This window comes from Electrona antarctica, assembly GCF_951216825.1.
Source record: "Electrona antarctica genome assembly, chromosome: 2".
NCBI lineage: Eukaryota > Metazoa > Chordata > Actinopteri > Myctophiformes > Myctophidae > Electrona > Electrona antarctica.
In genome coordinates this window covers 39623486-39641286 of record NC_136807.1, presented here as the reverse complement: position 1 = coordinate 39641286, position 17801 = coordinate 39623486, and the positions used below count along the sequence as shown (strand labels likewise).

At 43.2% G+C, this 17801-nt stretch overlaps 1 protein-coding gene and 1 long non-coding RNA gene across 3 annotated transcripts in view; one reads left to right on the top strand and one right to left on the bottom strand.

The window, feature by feature from the left end:
- fmnl3 (formin-like 3) overlaps positions 1 to 17801 on the top strand; it is a 61515-nt gene that overhangs the window by 37798 nt on the left and 5916 nt on the right. The window contains exons 13-23 of the mRNA XM_079517486.1: positions 69 to 170; positions 838 to 1231; positions 2289 to 2393; positions 3106 to 3230; positions 4206 to 4405; positions 4935 to 5238; positions 5814 to 5894; positions 6018 to 6147; positions 6338 to 6498; positions 7111 to 7212; positions 16087 to 16179. Coding sequence (XP_079373612.1) covers positions 69 to 170; positions 838 to 1231; positions 2289 to 2393; positions 3106 to 3230; positions 4206 to 4405; positions 4935 to 5238; positions 5814 to 5894; positions 6018 to 6147; positions 6338 to 6498; positions 7111 to 7212; positions 16087 to 16179 — 1797 coding nt within the window. The remainder of the gene's footprint in view (positions 1 to 68; positions 171 to 837; positions 1232 to 2288; positions 2394 to 3105; positions 3231 to 4205; positions 4406 to 4934; positions 5239 to 5813; positions 5895 to 6017; positions 6148 to 6337; positions 6499 to 7110; positions 7213 to 16086; positions 16180 to 17801) is intronic.
- Positions 13509 to 17395, bottom strand: LOC306934743. 2 transcript variants are annotated; one of them, XR_013791335.1, is made up of 2 exons: positions 17150 to 17395; positions 13509 to 13747 (listed from the first exon to the last, which is right to left on the bottom strand). It is a non-coding gene; the product is annotated as an uncharacterized lncRNA (long non-coding RNA). The 2 variants fall into 2 exon arrangements; XR_013791336.1 differs by lacking the exon at positions 17150 to 17395 and adding an exon at positions 14354 to 14391.

Genomic DNA, 17801 nt, shown 5'->3' with positions numbered 1-17801 from the left:
TTGGCCGTCGCTGCGTTCTTCTCCTCCTCCTCCTCCTCCTCCTCCTCCTCCTCCTCCTCCTCCGGTAGGTGACAGAGAAGTTCCTGGACGTGGAGAATGAGACCATGATGAAGGTGGCTGATCTGGAGAAGCTGCTCATCCAAAAGGACAAGGACCTGCACGCCATACGGGTAAGAGGACGGCACTTAGAATCAGTGCTGGACCAAGCACTCACATTCTGTATCAATACTGCAATATAGAAATAGAAATCTACTGCAAAAGTGTTGGCATCAAAACGTACTTGTCTTTAAAGTACCACAAGTAGAAAGTATACCCTTTATGCAGAATGTCTCATTTCAAGCTTTCAAATGTTTTGAAAACAGCAAGCTGACAATCAAATGAGCGAAATGTATATAGGGCTGAAGTGGTTAATGTATGTTTTGTAATAATAAAGTAACTAGCTGTCAAATATATGTGGTGGAGTAAAAGTACAATATTTGGATCTGAGATGAGGCTGGAGTAGACAGTATTGAAAAGTATTGAATTGGAAATACTCAAGTATAGTAAAAAATACCTCAAAACTGTACAGTACTTGAGTAAATGTATTAGTTACTTTCCACCAGTGCTTATAATGATGCTTACAGTTCAGTCCGCTTTGCTTTGTGGTCAAGGACCCGAAGTTATATATCCATTTCTCACGCATGCAGGGGGAAGAAAAATAGAAAAAGGAAAATGTTATTATAGCAAATTAGGTCAGAAGGAAATAGGATGTGTTGTTTTATAGCATTGTGTGGAGTCATTGCGCTGTGCCAGTGTGTGTGTGTGTGCTCACTGCCGCCCCCCGGTGACCGTTTCCAGGAAACATACGAGTCGACCAACACCCAGGTCAACACCCTGCGGAGGGTGATCAAGGAGAAGGACGCGGCCTTCCAGAAGCACTGCAACATCGAGAGACGCCTGCTGGAGCTGGAGCAGCAGGGCACCATCCGCCTGCACAAGAAGCCCGACGGAGACATCTCCATCGAGCCCCTGGGAGTCGGAGGTGGCGGTGGCGGTATCGCCGGTGGCCGGGGCGCGGGCGGCGGAAACCTCGGCTTCCCCCTCAGCGACCTGGGGCTGTCCGGGGCGAACTACCCCGCTGGACTCACGGGACCCGGCGGCGCCATAGACGCCAGTTTACCGCCCGCCAGCGAAGCCCCGCCGCCCCCACCCCCTCCACCCCCGCCACCTCCTCCCCTACCCTCGGCCTCAGGTAATATAGACCATTTAGACCTGAGGACGATCCTACAAAATGTCTACATCCTGACAGTTTTCTGTTGTGTTGTTTCCATTATAATGTTCTTAATTTGATCATAAGACCCAATTACTGAATGTCAGTCTCCAGGTTTATGTATGACACTGATTTATGACACTATGGCACATTAGGAGTCCACTAGCACTAGTGGTTCTCAAATGTTTGATTGTCAAGGACCCCCATAACTCTGAGAGTGTACACATTGCACACACTCAGTGTTACAGGCCTGTTATGGTCATTCAGGGCTATCTCTTTATGTGTTTCTGGTAACATTATTGTCCGCTCATTTTATATGCCCGTGTGAAAAACCGAACGATTACAAAAGTATAATCCACCACAAGCCAGCCTGGCGATGACCCCCAGGTAACAGACTGTGTGACTCACTGTGATAATGGTGTCTGGTGACATTACGTATGGGAAAAGTTCGGGGACACCAGACTTTTTAGGTGACTCACTGACTCACGGAGGTCTATTTTCAGTTATTTTGGTGGCCAGCCAGGTGATGGGGTCACGGCGGCACCCTTCTAAAGCGCAGACAGGAAAAGGGAAACGCAGGGTGTTTCCTCTGTGTGAGAGTGCAGACAGAGAGACTGCAGCACACAGGGGGGAGAGAGAGCACTGACGACTGTCTATATCGAATGCTGTTGCACTTCCACTTATGGCTCTTTTCGACTACGAAGGGAAACCCACAACCTCAGAGCTCATGAAGTTTTCTTTTTTAGCTCAAATCGCTGATCACAACGTGTCTGGTTCCTCACGTTGAGCGATCCAGAGCGACATCGCTGCTTGTTCCTCCCATGCGTTCCCAGAACTCAGGGTTAGTTTTATCTCCTGAGCAGAGCCCAGAGAATCTGAAACCGAGACAAAGCGTATGGAAACAAACCCAGAACCTGTGAAATTCCTTTAGTTCCTCTTATAGTCGAGAAGAGCCATTTGAGTGTCATGTTCAAGTATTACACACTATTACACAGTATTGCACACTGTCAGCTATTCTGAGTTTGTCTGTTCTTTGCAGGAGAATTCAATCATCATTCAATACCAATTCCACCACCGCTGCCTCCTCTCGCTCCACCTTTGCCTGGTGCAAATCCCTCTTTTATCCTAAGTTTCGGGGTTTCAGGTAAAACAATTTCCCCCTAAACGTTGCACAGCATAATTGTCTCCACCAGGCCGAAGGCATGGGGAGAGAGTATGTTTTGCACTCCGTCCGTGTGTGTGTGTGTGTGTGTGTGTGTGTGTGTGTGTGTGTGTGTGTGTGTGTGTGTGTGACTTTTGAAAAACACATCTTTTGATATTACTCCTCCAGATTCTGTCCAAAAATCCCCCAAATCGTTACACACTATCTCTATAGTCATGTGTTCAAGACGGATGTGTCCGATATTTCATATTCCATCCTAATTGGCTAAAATTGGCTTTCAAAGTTTGCAGGATTGTCCCGCCTCAAATCATGAACGCAGCGTGCAATTTACGTGAAATCTTTCACAGACTTTCCTACTAGGCTGAGGAATATATCCCACCCTTTTCACATTGGCCTGTTATAGCGCCACCAACAGGTGGATTTTTGCAAAACACATTTTTCAAATCCAATTGCCATCCAAGGTGTAAGAAGAAATGGCACCCTTTTCACATTGGCCTACTATAGCGCCACCACCAGGAGGCCACAACCTGACCTGGCCTGGTGGAGACCTGTGGCCCGAGGGGCACTTTATCTAGTTTGTTATGGACCATTTTGTCTTCAGAAAGAGGTTTAGTGAAGTAGGATACCATAAACATTTGAGCCATATGTACTAGCACTGTTCAACAGCTTGGTTGTATTGTATCTTTCACTACAGCTATCAGAATCAAGAAGCCCATCAAAACCAAGTTCCGCCTGCCTGTGTTCAACTGGACAGCCCTGAAACCCAATCAGATCAATGGCACCGTCTTCAATGAGATCGACGATGAGCGCGTGCTAGAGGTACGTGCGGCCTCGTTTATATCGTGTAAAACAAACCCCATGTTGTGCACTACATCGTTTGGGTCACGGACAACGTCTAATTTGGAACGCCTCAGATCACATGCAGGCTGCGAGCCAATTGGCTGGCTCGCACCTCCTGACATACATTTTCTAGCGGCTCACACGGAGTCATTAATGATTCACAGCTTTGATTTGGTTCAGTATAAACACCCAGAGCTCTGAGCCATAGCTTGTCTTATACAATATAAACTAGACTTGAATCAGATTAAACAGAGGACTAGGGTGAAAACAAACACAATTACTGGACTTGTCTTTGATCTCGCCGACACAAACGCTCACTCACGCATAATGTTTTTGGGTCAGTGGGTCAGATCAGTGGTTCTCAAACATGGCCAGCCCTGTAAATGACGTTTTCAGCCATGGCACCCCTGAATTACTGTTACTTTACAGCGTCTTACCTTTATGTCATATATTGGTACGTAAATATGTAAATATTTCCCCCTATAACGTCAAACTGTACATCATGGCACAGGGAAAACGTGAGAGAATGTCTGTTTCCATTATAGGACAGATTGAAAATGACTTTCTTCTTGACATTCAACCACCTGAACCATCCTTATTGAGGGGGAACATGCACCAAAAGTTACCGATCTACAAGCGCACAACGTGTCACAGCGCGACACGTTGTGAGCTTGTAGATCTGCTATTTTTGGCAAAGAGATTTGGCGTAGATTGAAAAAGGACACACTCAGAAGTTAACCGTGCAATGAAAACGTTAGGGTCTAAACGTGGTTAAACTGAAGTTATATATTGATAAATTCCAATTATTATCAAAGTATTCAGAGTATTCTGCACCCCTGGACTTGCATCAAGAGTGCCACGTACGGCACCCACTTTGAGAAACCACAGGTGTTTATGATAAAACAATCACACTGCCGCTGCTGTCTGTCGTGTGTGTTCCGTGTGTACGTACAGGAGTTAGACGTGGAGAGGTTTGAGGAGATGTTTAAGACCAGAGCCCAGGGTCCCATCGTGGAGCACCCCTGCACTAAGAGCAAACCGCAGAAGTCGGTCAACAAGGTCAACCTACTGGACGCCAACCGCTCCAAGAACCTGGCCATCACGCTGAGGAAGGCCCACAAGAGCAGCGAGGAGATCTGCAAGGCCATAGAGAAGTACGCCACTCTTTGTCCCTCTGCGCTGACTTTGAAATGTGCTTCTGAATCCTTCCAGTAACAAGGCATCATCAACGCTTAAAAATCAAGCCTTCATTTTAAGACATTTCTTTTGTGTATTTAAGAAAAACAGGTAATGGACCATCGATCCATTTTTTATGAGTAATTTGTATTAGTGTTATATATATTTTGTTGCTTTTATATATTTTGTTTGTCATTGGTCTGATTCATCGTCTCTGTCGGGTGGAAATATGTCCAAAACTGTTACCTGTACTTTTCAGGATTCAGTATCAAAGCAGCAGATCTACAAGCTCAAAACGCGCCACTTCGTGCCGTGTTTTGAGCTTGCAGATCTGCTACTTTTCATGCTTTTGTGTGATGCTGTAGTGTAGTGTGATCAAGTAGGGCATTTAATTACGAATGAAAACACGCAAAGTTAAAATACGGAGATAGGAGGTTTCTTGCCCGACAGCAACGATGGTGTTCTTAACCACACGTAATACCTGCCATGCTCCCGTCTCCTCCTCAGGTTTGACCTGAAGGCCTTGCCCGTGGACTTCGTGGAGTGCCTGATGCGTTTTCTCCCCACGGAGGCGGAGACAAAGATCATGCGCCAGTACGAGCGCGAGCGGCGCCCGCTGGACCAGCTGGCCGAGGAGGACCGCTTCATGCTGCTCTTCAGCAAGATCGAGCGGCTCACGCAGAGGATGAACATCATCACCTTTGTCGGGAACTTCGCCGACAGCATCACCATGCTCACGCCGCAGCTCAACGCCATCATCGCCGCGTCTGCCTCTGTGAAATCCTCGCCGAAGATGAAAAAAATGCTCGAGGTAACACATTTTTTTGACTTGACGGGAGAGCTTGTGTGAACTTTGATGTTATATGCGGACCAATGTGGTATTGACATCGTGCTTTAATATAATATTAACGCACAATGTCAATACCAGCATTGGTCCGCATATGAATGATGATGATGAATAATGAATATTAATAATATTCATTCTTCTTTGGGGTGCCGATGGCCTAGCCGTTGAGGCTCATACCATGTGAATGTATAGGCTCTGATGCATCAGTGAGTTGCAGGTTCAATTCCAGAGCCCTACGACCTTTGCTAAGTGTCTCTCCCTGTTTCCTGTCACTCTACACTGTACTAAATGTAGAACACGCCCTATTTGATCATACAAAAGCATAAAACAAAGTATCAAATCTGCAAGCTTGCACGCCCCGTATTGAGCTTGTAGATCTGCTACTTTTTAATTTGAACAGTTTTGGACATGATGAGGTTTCCACCCGACCGAGACGATATATGCTTTCTTGACATTTGACAGTGCTTTAACGTTCATTTAAAGCAAGTGAAATTGTATTCACTTTATGTCCTATCTTCCTTATCGTCTTCTATGTGCAGATCATTTTAGCCTTGGGAAACTACATGAACAGCAGCAAACGAGGCTGTGTGTATGGCTTCAAGTTACAAAGTCTCGATCTGGTGAGTAGCACATTTAACATGTATCTCAGTTCATCACAACAATAATACTTGTAGAAGAGCTAGAGTCTATATTTGAATGCACACACTGGCTGATATTGTTCTGCACGCCTTCGTGTTCCACAGCTGCTGGACACTAAGTCGACGGACAGGAAGATGACGCTGCTCCACTACATAGCTCTTATTGTGAAGGAGAAGTTCACAGAGTTGGTCAACTTCTACAGTGAACTGCACTTTGTTGATAAAGCCGCAGCAGGTTGGTTTGGAGAAAAGAAAAAAAGGAAACATAATTCAAGTGCACATTTTCATGCTGGACTTTTTTCATTCACTCTGCAGTCAAATGAGGCGTTTGAAAAAACAAAAAGGTGGAGAAACCATCCTAACATTATTTATCTATGCCAGGAGATCACGTTTTCACGTGTGTGTGTGCGTGTGTGTGTGTGCAGTGTCCCTGGAGAATGTGCTGCTGGACGTGCGAGAGCTGGGTAAAGGCATGGAGCTGATCAGGAGGGAGTGCAGTCTCCACGACCACTCCGTCCTCAAGGGCTTCCTCCAAACCAGCGACGCACAGCTGGACAAGCTGCAGAAGGACGCCAAGACAGCAGAGGTATTTATTCGCCGACACACTTACTCTCTCTCTCTCTCACTCCCCGAAATGCACATTGTGACCTCTTGGGACAAAATGATGTGACCGTACGGTGCGTTGCCGGACACTTCCGCACCCCAGGAATGCGGAAGTGCCATTCTAAAACAAAACCAAAAAAAGTTAAAACGAGGGCGGACTTGAGCCACGAGCATTGGAAATGAGCGAGTAGCCTTGCCGAGCTTTGCAAAGTTGGCTACAGCCGACCCCATGCAGTCAACATGTGCCGAATTCCGTCTGTCCCTCCCGTCCCAACAAGAAGTCACCAGTTTGACGTCTTGGAAGTGAGATTGCTGATGTGATTGGCCACACCATCCATCTGATTATGATTTCAAAAATATCAACTGGTCTAAAATGGAAACAGACATGTTTTGTGCCGAGACCAGCAGAGGTGAAGATTTACGTTAAATATAATTCAGAAGTCCCTGGGGGTCCCTGGGGGTCCCCGGATGGAAACCACTTTGAGAGTCCCTGGGGGTCCCCGGATGGACCCCACTTTGAGAGCCACTGCTCTAACTTGACCCTATTTGCTAAAATCAGTGCCACTCATGATGTCGTCCTCTTCCCCAATTTTAGGAAGCCTTCAACCACGTGGTCAACTACTTCGGAGAAAGTTCCAAGTTGACTCCTCCCTCTGTATTCTTCCCTGTGTTCGTGCGCTTCATCAAGGCCTACAAGGTGAGCATACCAACAACGTCTGGTTCCCAGGGACCATCGTTATACGGTCAGTTCCATTACACACATTTAAGCCTAATGCTGTGGTCACACAGGCAGCTACAAAGATACAGGCTACCATTCATTTTCGATGGAAGCCAGCGACATGAAGATACTGTACAAAGATATACCTGACATTTTGCAACAGTAGCTGCAGCAAAAGCTACAACAACTACAAAAGCTACAAATAAGTTGTGCTGTCTTCAGATACAAAGCTACAAAGCGACAAACTTCAGATTCAAAGCTTTGTATCTTTTGTGTCTGCCAGTGTGAACGCAGCATAATGCTTCGTCCCACGACGTTGTCGCTTCCCCGAAATAGCAGACTTACAAGCTCACAACGCGGCGCATCCGCAACGCGCTGTGAGCTTGTAAGTCTGCTATTTTCAACGCGCGACACCGCCGAAGTGTGAATGGAAGGGCGTTAGGTGCATGGGCCTTCCTCTCTGTGGTTCTCTAAGTCCATTTCCCAGGATTCATCAGGGTGTGGCCCCTCTGCTTCCGCACAGAGAAGAGCAGACCCAGGGCTGTCTGTGTGTCTGTGTGTGTGTATGTGTGTGTGTGTGTGTGTGTGTGTGTGTGTGTGTGTGTGTGTGTGTGTGTGTGTGTGTGTGTGTGTGTGTGTGTGTGTGTGTGTGTGTGTGTGTGTGTGTGTGTGTGTGTGTGTGTGTGTGTGTGTGTGTGTGTGTGTGTGTGTGTGTGTGTGTGTGTGTGCCACAGGACATGGCCTGGTGGAGGCAGAGGCCAAATAACAGGAAGGACCAGCTGGGCCTGGCCTTAGTAGCCTCAGCTGTAGTGTTTAGACTGGGCCCCCCCATCCCCCCCCCCCCCCCCCCCCCCCCCCCTTCCATTACCCCCGGACAGCTCCGCCCTGTCCCGCCAAAGAACACGCTTCCTGAGATTGTTCTTAGTCGGGATTTATGGGATCTGCTCGAGGAAATGTGCGACACAAGGATTTCTGTCACTGTCTTTGTGTGTTGTGTTGTTGTGTTGTTGTAGTTGTGTTGTGTATACAGTATGTGTATACCGTATTTGCATGTATGATTGTGCATATATAGATCGTGACCTGGAAGGGACAAAAACAAAATGACATTTCACATGATGTTGTTTGAAAAGTTATTTTAAAACGTCTTCGTCTTCGTGTCTGGCCATCCTCTATATCACGTATTTCCAGTGGTTGGCGCGGGCCAGTGCAGCGGCATTTGGTTCGGCCTGGTCATCTCCAGTACATTGTGGAGCAGAGCTACATCTCATGATGTGGTCCATTGTTTGTGGTTCACCGCACACGCATGCATCAGAGCATGTTCATCTTTTCATGGATGCCTTGCAGCGTCCTTCGCCGACCCGCAGACGGTTCAAAGTTTTCCAGGTGGCCCAAGGTTGGTCATGAAGCAGTCGCAAGACATTCATCTGGGGTGATGCCTCTCTCTGTCCATTGGGTTGTCTGGCTGCCCAAGCTGTTCCACTGGTTGTGCCACTCTGTAGTCCTGGCAACAGAGGTGTGGTCACCAGTTCTGCATGTGGCATCCAGGAAGCTACTTCTGGACCTTCTGGTCTGTTAGATTCTTTTCCATTCCTTCGCTGTACTCATCCCACTTGGCCTTCATGAGGTTGAAACGGCGTCGAAAGGGTACTTGGGACTTTGTGATGGCAGGTTTGATCATGACTGAGATTGGTCGATGTTGTGACTTGGGGAGTGGTTTCAGCACCGTTTTCTCAGACAGATCTGAGTCTAGTCTCTGGCGAAACACCATTTGTTATAGCCTCTTCTCCAGCGGCAGCAGTTGGAGGACTTGGGGAGTTTAGAGTTGTGAATAAGCTCCAGCTGCATGCCTGTGTTTGAAAGCCTGTGTTTGAAAGCAATGCTACAGAACAGCGCCAACCAAGGCTAACCTAACATAGCACATTGGTACATTTTTAAGTACGATGATGATGATGATATATATTTTTAAAACACTGCAGCCATTGTATGTTTTATTCGTCATTTTAACCACTAAGACAAACCTGTTGTGTTGCAACACGTTGTGAGCTGCTTGTAGATAAGATATATTCGGTGAACCTTTGCTTATTTTGGCCAAATGTTTGCCTCTTATGACATGCCCATAATAGGGATGGATAGGTTTATATCTATATTTGGGGTTTCTGTGTTGGTGGCATAGTTTCTGTTTGAGCTCATCGGGCACAGCTTCCGTTTTGCACGTTTTGCACGTGAGCAGCATGAGCTGGTATGAGGAGACAGACAATGGTCAATGACATGGCACAATGTTGTAATAGGGAAACATTTGTAAAATATTGTTATTGAGGACCTGGACTAACATTTCTGGGTTTATACAATATTGATAGAATATTTCTAGGAATTATCAAAAAAACAAAGAAATCTACTCTTTTTTTTTTGCTTTTGCTATCTGTGGTGATTCTCTCTTCAAAACTCACACTGGGAAGTCTCTTAATTGGTTCAAAATACACAATACACATACATAGATGTATGTTTTTTTTCCAGAGCATATATCTGTATGAAAATTTGGCCCATAGTTGTACAGTGGTAAGATACATGCCTTGCAAAGCAGGGATTTTGAGTTCAAAACTCACACTGCGAAGTCTCTTGGTTTTTTCCCCCAAGTTTGTACATGACTAGTCTTTCAATGAAGAGCATGCAATAGCTGAGTATAAACAACAGTGGTATAGTGCTAACTTGGTACATAGTTTGTGAGTTCAAAGCTCAAATAGTGTCTTGGTTTAAAAAAGGATGTTTTTTTTAAGTTTGTGCAAGGGTCTAAACTTTCATTGAAAACTCAAGAGTTTGCCTCTAACATGAATCATGTTGGTACAGAGGTACGATATATGCTTTGCAAACCAGAGATTGTGAGTTCAAGATCACCATTTGGCAAATTTCTACAAGTCTCTACAAGGTGACATATTTAGTTCTCACTTGCTTCTTCCATGTGCCACCATGGCTCAAGCAATAAGGTCAGGGGTTTATAAACCAAAAGGTACAAACAACTCAAACAACAATAAACTCAAACTGGTTTGATTAAATAAACTGATTAAAATGCCTCAATAAAAAAACTTCAACTCAAATAAAGGGTGATTCAAGACTAATAAAACAATAAAGTTAATAGGTCATAAAATAAATGGGTAATCACAAAAAATGAAATGCTTAATATGTAAAGCTTCTCTAGATGTGGGCTGCCTCCATGCTCCTCCAACTCCTGCTGGAGCTAAAAGGAAAATCATGAAATAAGAAATATGTAAATCCACAAGCTTTTGACTTGTGGAGCATCTACTGTACACTCACCCCCAGACGTTTCACACTGTTGAAATGTTGGAGGTTATATGTGGGGTTGAAGGAGCAGGTGACCAGTCAAAAGATCAAACTCCACAGCAAACACCTCCCCCTGACAGAATGAATGTACTGATACACCCTCTGATGATCAGGGTTCATTATGACACAACTGAGATTTAGATTCTTTAAAACTTTTGGAATATTCTTATCCAGTTTGTGCCAGCTCTGGTCTTTCACTGAAGAATATATCAGTATGAGTATGACCCATGGTGGCACAGTGGTAATACACTAGCCTGGTTAATAAACCAGACCGAATCAGCCGTTGGCAAAAAAAAGTTGCCTACCAGCGGATTACGGTCTGGCGAGGCTCAGTAGCACGCCTCTTTCCTACAGCAGAGAACAGGTCGGACCAATCGGGACACGGTATGCAATATAGGCGGGCTTTGGTACAGTGACGTTCAATGCTTGAGACTTTTGACTGACAGTAGCTCTGACCAATTGCGTCAAAGAGAAAATGTTCCCCGGGAAATTAAATCCAAGTGGAGCCAGCCCAGACTGATATACCGCGACAGTGTTGTGTGATATTAGTCTGGTTTATTAGCCAGGCTAGTAATACACATGCCTTGAAGTACCGGTAATTGTGAGTTCGAAACTCACACTGAGAAGGCTCTTGGTTCAAATCAGTAATAGTTTTTCCCAAGTGTACCTGGCTTTAGTCTTTCAATGAAGAGCATGCAATAGCTGAGTATAAACGACAGTGGTATAGTGCTAACTTGGTACATGCCTTACAAAGCAGAGTTTGTGAGTTCAAAGCTCAGACTAAATAGTATCTTGGTTTAAAAGAAAGGATGTTTTTTTGTTTTTTTTTGTGCCTGGCTCTAAACTTTCATTGAAGAGTACACCATGGATAGAGCATGAATCATGTTGGTACAGAGGTAAGATATATGCTTTGCAAACCAGAGATTGTGAGTTCAAGATCACCTTTTGGCAAATTTCTACAAGTCTCTACAAGGTGACATATTTAGTTCTCACTTGCTTCTTCCTTGTGCCACCATGGCTCAAGCAATAAGGTCAGGGGGTTATAAACCAAAAGGTTCCATGTTCAAAACTCAACAAACAAACAACTCAAACAATAATAAACTCAAAATGGTGTGATTATATAAACTGATTCAAATGCCTCAATAAAAACTCAAATGAAGGGTGATTGAAGACTAATACAATGATACAATGGTCACAAAATATAAAAGAAATGGGTAATCACAAAAAATGTAGTGCTTAATATGTAAAGCTCCTCCTCTAGAAGTGGGCTGCCTCCATGCTCCTCCCACTCCTGCTGGAACTAAAAGAGGGTGTGAGGCAGGAAAATAAAAAATACTTTGCTTAAGATATAAATTTCTTCAGCTCCTCCCTCTCCTACTAGAGCTACTATATATAAAGAAGAGAGCATGAGGAGGGATGTGGACTGCATCCATGCTCCTTGCCTTACAAAGACAGAACATAAAGATTAACCACAACCAAGATTCAAACGCACAAGCTTTTGACTTGTGGAGCATCTACTGTACACTCACCCCCACACCTTTCACACTGTTGAAATGTTGGAGGTTATATGTGGGGTTGAAGGAGCAGGTGACCAGTCAAAAGATCAAAATCCACAGCAAACACCTCCCCCTGACAGAATGAATCTACTGATATACACCCTCTGATGATCAGGGTTCATTATGACACAACTGAGATTTAGATTCTTTAAAACCATCTTTTGGAATATTTTTATCCAGTTACTTTCCAAGTTTGTGCCAGCTCTAGTATTTCACTGAAGAATATATCAGTATGAGTGTGACCCATGGTGGCACAGTGGTAATATACATGCCTTGAAGTACCAAGGCTCTTGGTTCAAAACAGTGCAGTGGAAACTTGGTACATAATATGCCTTACAAAGCAGACTTTAGGAGTTCAAAACTCTGACTAAGAAGTCTCTTTGTTTAAAAGAATATGATTATTTATTTATTTATTCATCGATTGTGCCTGGCTTTCACTGAAGAGTATGCCATAGATAGAGCATGAACCATGGTGGTACTGAGGCAAGATGTACAGTACATGCTTTGCAAACCAGAGATTGTGAGTTCAAGAACACCATTTGGCAATTTTTCACTGTGTCCACAAGGTGAAGTATTTAGTTCTCACTTGCTTCTCATGAGCCAGCATGGCTCAAGCAATAAGGTTAGGGGTTTACAAAACAAAGGTTCTAGGTTCAAAACTCAACAAACAACAATAAACTCAAACTGGTGCAATAAAACAAAAACTTGCCTCAATAAAACAACTCAGTGGAAACTACTTAATATGAAAGGGAGGAAATAAAAGTATGAAGTAAATAGGTCACAAAAAGGCCTTTTATGGTTATTCAGGGCTATAGCTCTTTATGTGTTTACATAGTTGTCACTTATGTATCTTCTATCAGAATGATGTGTAAACCAGGACACAATGCTGTGTCAATGCTGTATTAAATATTGATTTCACTGTTGCCTGTTCTGACTGTGAAATCCTATGGGTGGAGATTCCAGAACTGCAATCAGAGGTCACTGACATGTCACAGAAATCAGAAATGACCAGTCACAGCTTGGTAAAAGCACTAGTGTCAGCCTGTCGCAAAAAAAAAAGTGTCAAAAAGAAGTGTCAAAAAGTATCTATCTATGACAATCTATCTTATATAATAACATTATTTTGGTGCCCAAGTTCAACCCAACTTCCCAACATCCGTCATCAATTCCCTCCCAATCAATGTGATTATGAATTATATCGCATTACCCACACTGTACATAATTTCCTGTTCATATATTAGAACGGGTAAGGCCCTACTAGGGGTAAATTATTATTGTATGTTTTGTAATAAGCAAAATCTACAATATTTGTCTCTGAGATGTAGTGGAGTAGAATTGTACTTAAGTACAGTACTTGAGTAAATGTACTTCCACCACTGCAACAACATTTCATGCATTTATTGCAACAAACATCAATCAAATACAAAACACAGATGCTGCAAACAATTTAGGCTAACAAGAACAAAGTATTATGACATGACTTAAAAAGGACAACATTGTATAACGTCATTGACTATTATACTATTCCCATGTCAATGTAGGAAATGAACTTAAACAAAAACACAATCTTTGCATCAACTCTTCCAAGGAACAGGTGATGTGATGTAGCTGGCAGGATTTTACTGAAGAAAGGGTGAAAATTAAAAATATTAGACAAATAAGCATAACGTACATTAACTTTATAATACTACAAAAACATATTACAGCTAGGGAACCAAGTTAAATATACCGTACATAATTATATTCTCTTACAGGCGTATTTCTGTACAGACTGTATTTCATAGCTGTTAGGCAGAAACCTCCATATTTAGACCATTATATATATATATATATATATATATATATATATATATATATATATTACACTACTTCATCATACAGAGTGTTGCAAAAAAAAGTGAAAAATGATCTACAAGCTCACAAGCTCGCCATGATGCGATACTTGTGCGCTTGTAGATCGGCTATTTTCACTATTTTAAACTATGTTTTTGAGATAATACAGTAACGGTTTTGGACATAAGGTTCCCACCCGACAGCAACAATTTATAAAATGTTGTGGTAACTGTGGTAAATATAACCTACAGGGTTACACCTATTGGCAGATGTAAGTAGCCTAATGTGTCCAAGTCTGCCCATTTACAGAAAAAATACAATCCAATGTACAGCATGCACACTCCAAATATAATCACTGAATCATTACTAAAGTGTTCAACAACATATTTACTTACTGACATTGCCACAACAGAACAAACAAACATTCTCAGCCTAGTCTCATCACCATGTTCTCAATCTCAATCAACCTGATTATATCCACTTCCTGTAGTTAACATGTGACCTTAACATGTGACCAGACCACCACACAAAACAAAGTTCATACATGCCTGCTCATATGGGGCTTGAACCTGCCACTCTGACTCAGCAGAGGCTGTGGTATCAGTGACAGACCCTCTCCCCTACAGTATCCTTCAACCCTTCACACGTTTCTTTAGTTATTGAACTGTTTCTTCTGGATTATGGGCTTCAAAACATGCTTTGAAGTCAAGAGTATGAAAGACTTGGTGAGGTTTGAACCTGCAACCACATGATCATCTGGCGAATGTCTTACCAGTGAGCCACCTCACCCACGGTGACATCACTGTTGTTGTAGTCCTTTAACCAGAGATTAGCCAAAAATAGCAGATATTGGCATCACAATGCATTATGAGCTCGTAGATTGTCTGTTTTTGGCGAAGAGATTATAGTACCCTCCTGCCTTGTATTCCCCCTCAGCCATGGTCTAATGCCCTCCTACCTTGTATTCCCCCTCAGTCATGGTCTAATGCCCTCCTACCTTGTATTCCCCCTCAGCCATGGTCTAATGCCCTCCTGCCTTGTATTCCCCCTCAGTCATGGTCTAATGCCCTCCTACCTTGTATTCCCCCTCAGTCATGGTCTAATGCCCTCCTACCTTGTATTCCCCCTCAGCCATGGTCTAATGCCCTCCTGCCTTGTATTCCCCCTCAGCCATGGTCTAATGCCCTCCTACCTTGTATTCCCCCTCAGCCATGGTCTAATGTCCTCCTGCCTTGTATTCCCCCTCAGCGATGGTCTAATGTCAGAAGCTGTATAGTACATTATTGATTTTATTACTGGACATTAGTAGAGTGCTATACACTAGGACAGAGGTCATTAATTTAGTTTTTCAGGGCAGGGCATACTTTCTACAACAATCAAGTAAACATCATTGGAAGAATTGCTATTACTTTCATTTTTTTGCACATTTTATTTATGGAAATCATGAATAACGACATACTATAGAGTAGTATGTCATCGAAAACCATGAAAAATGTCATACTATACTACGTTGTTTTTCATGATTTTCTTCAATTTTTTTCATTGTTGGAAATTTTAAATAAAAACATTCACGTCGAAAATCATGAAAAACATGATTTTCATCCTTTTTTTCATCGTCGAAAGTCATGAAAACAATTGATGAAAATCATGAAAAACAACACACTATAGTATGTTGTAGAAATCCATGAAACACAACATACTATAGTACAGTATATCCACATACACAGTATGTGGCGTATAACAATATAAGTTCATATATTTTAGGATTTAATTGACATTAAAAAAAATGTCAGCTGAAAGTTGGCAGCCCTGCTAACAATAATTATCGTTAATGTGTGTGTGTGTGTGTGTGTGTGTGTGTGTGTGTGTGTGTGTGTGTGTGTGTGTGTGTGTGTGTGTGTGTGTGTGTGTGCGTGTGCGTGCATGTGTGTGCATGTGTGTATGAGACAGAGAGGGATTGATGATGACAGATTATGTTCATCAAAATGTGTGTTCCCTTTGTCAGCTAAACTTCTGCTCTGATTCCTGTTCTAAAAGGGTCACTTTGTTTCCTCCAGTTGGCTCGGCTGCTGTGTTTAGTTGGTCTCATTGGAGTCTCTGAATGGCCTCCATGTTCTGTGTTGTACAGGATGCAGTGGCAGACAATGAGCAGAGGAAGAAGCAGGAGGAAGCCATGATAGAGAAAAGACTGGCTCAGGAGGCCAAGCAGCATGAACCCAAGGTACGCTTCAGGACACTTTTGATTCTACTGTTGATTCTACTGTTGATTCTACTGTTGAAGCTACTGGCTCAGGAGGCCAAGCAGCATGAGCCCAAGGTACGCTTCAGGACACTGTTGATTCTGTTGAAGCTACTGGCTCAGGAGGCCAAGCAGCATGAGCCCAAGGTATGCTTCAGGCCACTGTTGATTCTACTGTTGATTCTACTGTTGAAGCTACTGGCTCAGGAGGCCAAGCAGCATGAGCCCAAGGTACGCTTCAGGCCACTGTTGATTCCGTCCACTAAAACAATGATGACGACTACCTTTTTTCACTGACGAAAACTAAATGGAAACTAAATGGAAACTAAGCCATGATGACTGAAACTAAGACTAAATATATACTGACAATTTCGTCAACAAATAAAAACTAGACTGAAATGCTAGGAAGGGACTAGTGGACAAGGGATCCAGTATAAGTCATTTTACACTTGGTTGCATGCTGAAAATAGCAGATCTACAAGCTCACAATGCGTCGCAGCAAGTGTAAAATCATCCATCAGGCCCACCAAAATACATTTTGGTTTTGGTAGACTAAATCAACTGTACATTTAGTGGACTAAAATCTTATGATATTTAGTCGACTAAAACTAGACTAACACTAAAACATTTCAGATGACTAAAATGTGACTATGACTAAACTAAAATCTAAATTTGCTGCCAAAATCAACACTGGTTCAGGCATCTACAACTTAGTCACATGAAGAACAACTATACAGTACATTGCTAACAACACCGATCAGATCAAGATTCAAACGCCCTAGTCAATAGTATGTTGTCGAAAATTATATTTTTTTAATATATATTTTATCCCCCCACTATTCGGAGCATGCCGAATCGAATTATGTAGCTCTCCATTTTTTCCGACCTTTAGAAAGTGGTTAAATCAAGCGTTCTAATATTCAGTTTAAGAAAACCATGAAAAACAACATACTGTATCTTGTCGAAAAGCATCCATCCATCCATCTTCAACCGCTTATCTGTAGTCGGGTCGCGGCGGCAACAGCTCCACCAGAGAGCTCCAGACATTCCTCTCCAGAGCAACATTAGTGACTTCCTCCTGGGGGAACCCGCGGCATTCCAAGGCCAGTGAGTCGATGTAATGCCTCGGATCCCTCCATCTGCAAATTCTTTCTTGGTCTGCCCCGAGGTCTCCTCCCAGTGGGACGTGCATCGAGGACCTCCCTAGGGGGACGTCGTAGGGATGTCTCTATTTACCGGCCATGCTTGCCGGGAGCGACGGTGTTATCAGACTAATGCCTGTCGGGCTGTTATGTTAGTATGTCTAACCAATGTATGCAGTATGCACCCCCATTTAAGCAGGGGGCTAAACACTAACCTTACAGGTGAAAATCATAACTAATCATGGTAACCTCACTCTGAGAAGCCATGGAAACCCTTTCAAAATAAAAGCACCTCACGTTAATTAAAACCAATTACAACATAAAAGCAAAGTGCTCTGGGGTCATTTTAGTGCATGAAAGTCTACTGCTGAGCTAAGACAGAAAGCCTGAATTGTATACATGGGACCACAATGGAAACACGTACCCAGCACTTCTTTGTGTTATTTTAGCCTTAATGTCTTA